The following is a 4,894-nucleotide window of genomic DNA, read 5'->3' on the forward strand; positions in this document are numbered from 1 at the left end:
AATGTTAATGCTCACCCACAGCTCTTCTGGGAGAATCTAAATCATTGAAGCATCCTCCTTTGTTTCCATTGTTAACAGCCAAGAGAACAAGACTGAGAAGGGGCCCCTGGGTAAGCTAGGAGGAGACCAGGAGAAGGTGTGGTCTTAGAGGTGGGAAGAGTTAATCCTGTTTAATGCTGCTGCTAAGAAATCATCAGTCACTAAGGAGTCCTAATAGCATAGCTCATCAGGGTAGTCGGGTACCATCCAGTCAGAACCAACCTGTAGCTGACCCTCCAGCAGATTTTCAAAGACTTTAAATTGCATGGGAGGAGATTGCCCATCCTTCTCCCATGGAGCAGCTGGTGCATTTGAACTGTATGCCTTTGGGATTGCAGGTTGACCCTGGTGGACATGAAGCAAGCAGCTGGGAGCAACACTATCCTTTCAGCTTGCTAGACCTAGCACAGTGTTTGCACCCACTTACAATGCAGACTTTTCTTGTTGGCTGTATGTGCTTTTAACATCCTTTCGAGATAAGCCACATCGTGTGAAGCGCACACATGTTAAACATTTCAGGTGCAGATTTCATTGCTGCAACTTAAAACAGGGCTTATTCTTGACCCCATTTTACAGGGGGTAGAGTACCTTGCCCAGGCCACACAGAAAGGCCGACGGAGCAGTTGGGAAAGGAGGTGGCAGCCAGGGAAATGATGCCCTCTACCCTACTTCAGCAGCTGGCCTTGACCTTCAGTCTGATCAGTCTGGATTACCTGTGCCAGGGAGGGCAGAGCTGTGTGGCGTGGGAGGAGTAGCCAGGGCGAGTACACATTCTATTGGGCCAGACTGTTTAGATGGGCACATAGGGTGTTTCTAGTCTGTCCCTATTTCACACAGCACTGCAATGAGCAGGAGCCTTCTGCAAACTCTGGGTGCCAGCCTGAGGATCCCAGCAGAAGCACCGGCTCTGGAATTTTCAAGTTCCACAACTATTGTCCAATCGGCCTGCCCACTCATCACGTGACAGCCACATGTCCCATGGATGTGGGGTGTGGTCATAACTTCCTAATTTTATCTATTCTGCTGGGTGAAAAGGAGCTGTTAGTTTATCTTTTTTTCTGTTGTTGTGTACCGGTGAATTGGATCTGGCTGGCACAAGAGAAGATTGCCCCTCCTTCTCCAGCGGAGCATCTGGTGGATTCAAACCGTGCACCTTCAGGATTGCAGCACAGCTTCTTGCCATTAGTCTACCAGTGCCCCTCTAGTTTATGTTAAGGAGTGTGTGTGTGTGTGTGTGTGTGTGCGCGCGCATGTGTGTCTAGTTTATCTTAAGGAGTGTGTGTGTGGTGTGGTGTGGATATGTCTGGAATGTGGATGTGATGTGTATGATGTGGTGCGAGGTGTGTGTGGTATGTGTGATGTGGTGTGGGGATGTGTGATGTGATGTCTATGTGGAGTGTATGTGTGATGTGTGTATGGGGTGTGCAGGATATGTGTGTAGTATGTGTGATGTCCAGGGTGTGGTGATGTGGGATGTGTATGTGATATGGTGTGCACGTGTATGTGGTGAGGTGTGCGTGTGTGATGTCTGTGTGGGATGTAGTGTGGGGATGTGTGATGTGATGGTGTGTGGTGTGTGTGGTGAGGTGTGATGTATGTATGGAGTGTATATGTGAGATGTGTGAGATGTGGAGTGGGAATGTGTGTAGTTTATAAGGTGTGGTATGGGCATGTGTGATGTGTGTGGGGTGTATGTGGTGTGGAGTGTGTGTTGTATAAGATGTGGTGTGGGATTGTGCAGGGTGTGTGGCAGGTCTGTGTGGGGTGTGGTGTGGAGATGTGTGTGTGGGATGCTTGTATAGGGTGTAGTGTGGGGATACGGTGTGTGTGTGATATCCGTGTGGGATGTGATGTGCGATGTGTGTGGCATGTGTGTGGCATGTGTGTACAGGTGGATGTGTGGTTTGTGTGGCGTGTGTGTGGTGTGGTGTGTGTCCCTCTGCTAGTTTCCCCCAGTTTTGCCTCCCGCCCCATCGCCTGCGCCACCCCCACTCCCACCCCCACCAGGCACTGGAAGTTCCTCTGGCGGCTTGGGCGGGGGTGGGGGTCGGCTGAGCCACTTCCCGCGGAAGGAAGGGCCTGGCGGTTCCTGCGACAGGATGTAGAGGCCAGGGCCCCCTCCTCGGCCTCCGGGACTTCCCGGGGCGGACCAGACTCGCCGAGGGTGTTGCTGTGCCACAGATGCATTGATCCACCCAAGGAGTATAGGGCCCCCGCCTCTCACGTCCCATTGGGGAATTCTGAGTCGGAAAATGCGCCGTGGGCGGCCCTAAAGTGCATGTTGCACCGGGAAGAACTCCGCAGGCGGTGGAGGCAAGCGTGCCCGGATTTCCTTTGGGGTCGGGCGGGCCCGAGGGGGCGCACCCCCTATTGTGTGCGTCTTGGGGCAGCGAGAGCGTGGGCCTGGCAGGGAGGGGGCGGGGTAGGTGGCCAGGGCGGAGGCGAGCCGGAGGGGGGCCCCGCGCCCCGCCCCCTCTCCCTCGGCCCTCAGGACTGGGGGTCAGGTCCCAGGGGTTGCTGGAGGCCCGCAGCCCCGCTGTCTGGAGGCGTCGTCCCCCTGCCAGCACCTGCGGCCCCTTTGTCCTCGGGACAGATCCCTCCTCGTTCTGGAGCGCTGCCTAGAGTCCTACCAGGCCGACTAAGTGAAACTTGATACGGTTTTCTCTTGGGGTGGTTACCATGGTCTGGGGCGAGCTCAAATAGCCAGGGCACCCACAGACATTTGTAAATAAAAAGCCTGACCAAGCAGCTGTTTTAAAGGCAGATATTAATAATTAAAAGGCAGGTATTTTGAAAAGGCAGAGGCGAGAGTTGGCTCTACCTTAGTTAGGACAAGAGGACGTCTGCCTTTTCCTGTAAGCCCCACAAACGATCGGCAGTGCCTCCCTTAAATGTTGAATTCGGAAAGCACAGGGGCGCTTATGGGGAAGTTTGAGGGAACCCCCAAATCTCGGAACCAAGTGGGAGCTCCAGGTTGAGTGCGCACATTGCATTCTGATTGGAACACATTCATTGTGGATCCGCCAGCAGTTTTTCAGAGCCTGTAAATAAATATGGGGCAAAGCCTATTTTTCTCCTAGAGCAGCTGGCAAACTTGAACCTGTTGCCTTCGGGTTGGTAGCGCTACTCCCTACACCCTAGACCATCAGAGTTAAGGCAAAGAAAAGGAACCCAGCCCCTTCCCGCCCACCTCTGACCACGTGGAAACCGGTCAGGCCGGTTCCCGGGGCCCCAATGCCGCCAATCCCCGACCCTTCCCCTCCCCCCACTTAGGAAGAAAGCCAGACGGGTAACAGACATTCTATACAAACGGACTTTATTTTCCAATCTGACGTTTCAGACACCATGCCAGGTTGTAGAGTTTACCAGAACCCACCCCAGGAAAGGTAAACAGACCCTCGGGAAAGACCTTGGCCAGTCTCACCAGCAAGTGGTCCCAGCTTATGTACTGCTCCGCACCCCGCTTCCCCTCCTGATTCTAGCCAGGCACGTCCAGGTGGATGGTGTCCGTGGGTGTGAGAACCAGGCCTCCACCTCTAACGCCCCAGATGAGAACCATCTTCGTATGTAATGAGGTCGGCCCCACCCCACCGGGAGCCCCAGCACTACAGCCACTGGGCGCGGGGGCGCAGTGACTCAGGCCGCCCTCCGGCAGGCCCACACCCACGCAAGGCAACAGGAAGCGCACCCCGTCTGCCCCATGACGCAACCATGACCGCGTGCCCAAGTATGTCAGGGAGGGGGAAGGGAAGCGCCTGGAATTCTGAGGTTAAAACGTGAAAACCCACTACGGAGAAATCCTGAATGGGCAGCACAGCTCCAGTTAAAAAAAAAAAATAACAAACAAAAACCGAAAGGACTCTCATCCGACCCTGAGTTAATAACTACGCCTCCCTTTCTCCCAGTCCCGGCGGGAGAGCGAGGTCCGAGTCCCAGTCCGTGAAGACAGCACCTGCGGGCGCCCGCAGGTCTCGGCGGAAGGCGCCCGCGCCCCCGGGCTCCGCGCGCACGGCGGGCTCCCCGGGGGCAGAGTCCCTCTCCGGGCCTCTCGGCAGCCCGGGCGGCGGCTCCTCTAGACGGTTTCCGCGGGCACTCCCCGGGGGGGGGAATCCTCGCCTCGGTCAGCGCACTCGGGCCGACGGTTCGACCCGCGCTTTGGGCTCCGGTGCCACCGCGCTCGGGGCCCTCAGAAGGCCACCACGGCCCGCACCAGCACGTTTAGCATGTTGTCCGCCGGGCGGCAGGCCGGCTTCGCCTCGCACGCGGGCGGCGCCGTCGGGGACGCGGCAGGGTTACAGTTCAGAATGCCGGAGAAGCGCCTCTGCAGGACGCGCGCCAGATTGGGGAAGGCGCCCTCCGCTTGCGCCGGCGGGGGCTGGAGGCGATTGGGGACCTCCGACGGGGTCTCCTCCGCCTCCTGTTCTTCCAGGCGGGCTTTCTTGCTCGGGACCAGTCCGGCGTCTCCGCTATCGCTCAGGCTGCTGCTGCGCCGCTTGCGGCTGGCTTTGGCGGGTTGCGGGTTACAGCGGGTCAGAGTCTCCTCGGCTCGTGGAGCCTCCTGGGTGTCCATGGGCTCGGGGGAGGGCGGCCCACTGTCAGCGGGCGCTGTTGGTGCTGCGGCTTCCGTTTCCCGAGAAGGGTGTAGTCGAGGGTCAGGGGACCGGCCGGCTGGGAAGGGCATCTCGGGCTCCTGGGCCTCCACTTTGGCCGAGAGGTAGAGCTCTCGGGCGCTACGCATGACCAGCGACAGCTGCAGACTCCGGTGCAGTCGCAGGCCACCGCGTTGCATACGCGAGTGGTACATCTTCCACACCGACAGGGTCATGATGCGTTGTGCCTCTTTCTGCACTTCCAT

General features: G+C 57.5%; 1 protein-coding gene across 1 annotated transcript; it reads right to left on the bottom strand.

The window, feature by feature from the left end:
- Nucleotides 1-4,225: 4,225 nt before the first annotated feature.
- On the bottom strand, nucleotides 4,226-4,894 carry IER2 (immediate early response 2). The gene has a single exon (XM_006900782.1). The coding sequence runs from the start codon at nucleotides 4,892-4,894 to the stop codon at nucleotides 4,226-4,228; it is 669 nt and encodes a 222-aa protein (XP_006900844.1).

Source organism: Elephantulus edwardii, unplaced genomic scaffold, assembly GCF_000299155.1.
Source record: "Elephantulus edwardii isolate Elephantulus edwardi_28Jun2011 unplaced genomic scaffold, EleEdw1.0 scaffold00296, whole genome shotgun sequence".
Lineage (NCBI taxonomy): Eukaryota > Metazoa > Chordata > Mammalia > Macroscelidea > Macroscelididae > Elephantulus > Elephantulus edwardii.

What these genes read in the sequence shown, in the direction of transcription:
- IER2 (XM_006900782.1), bottom strand. Translation starts at nt 4,894, where the DNA reads ATGGAAGTGCAGAAAGAGGCACAACGCATCATGACCCTGTCGGTGTGG.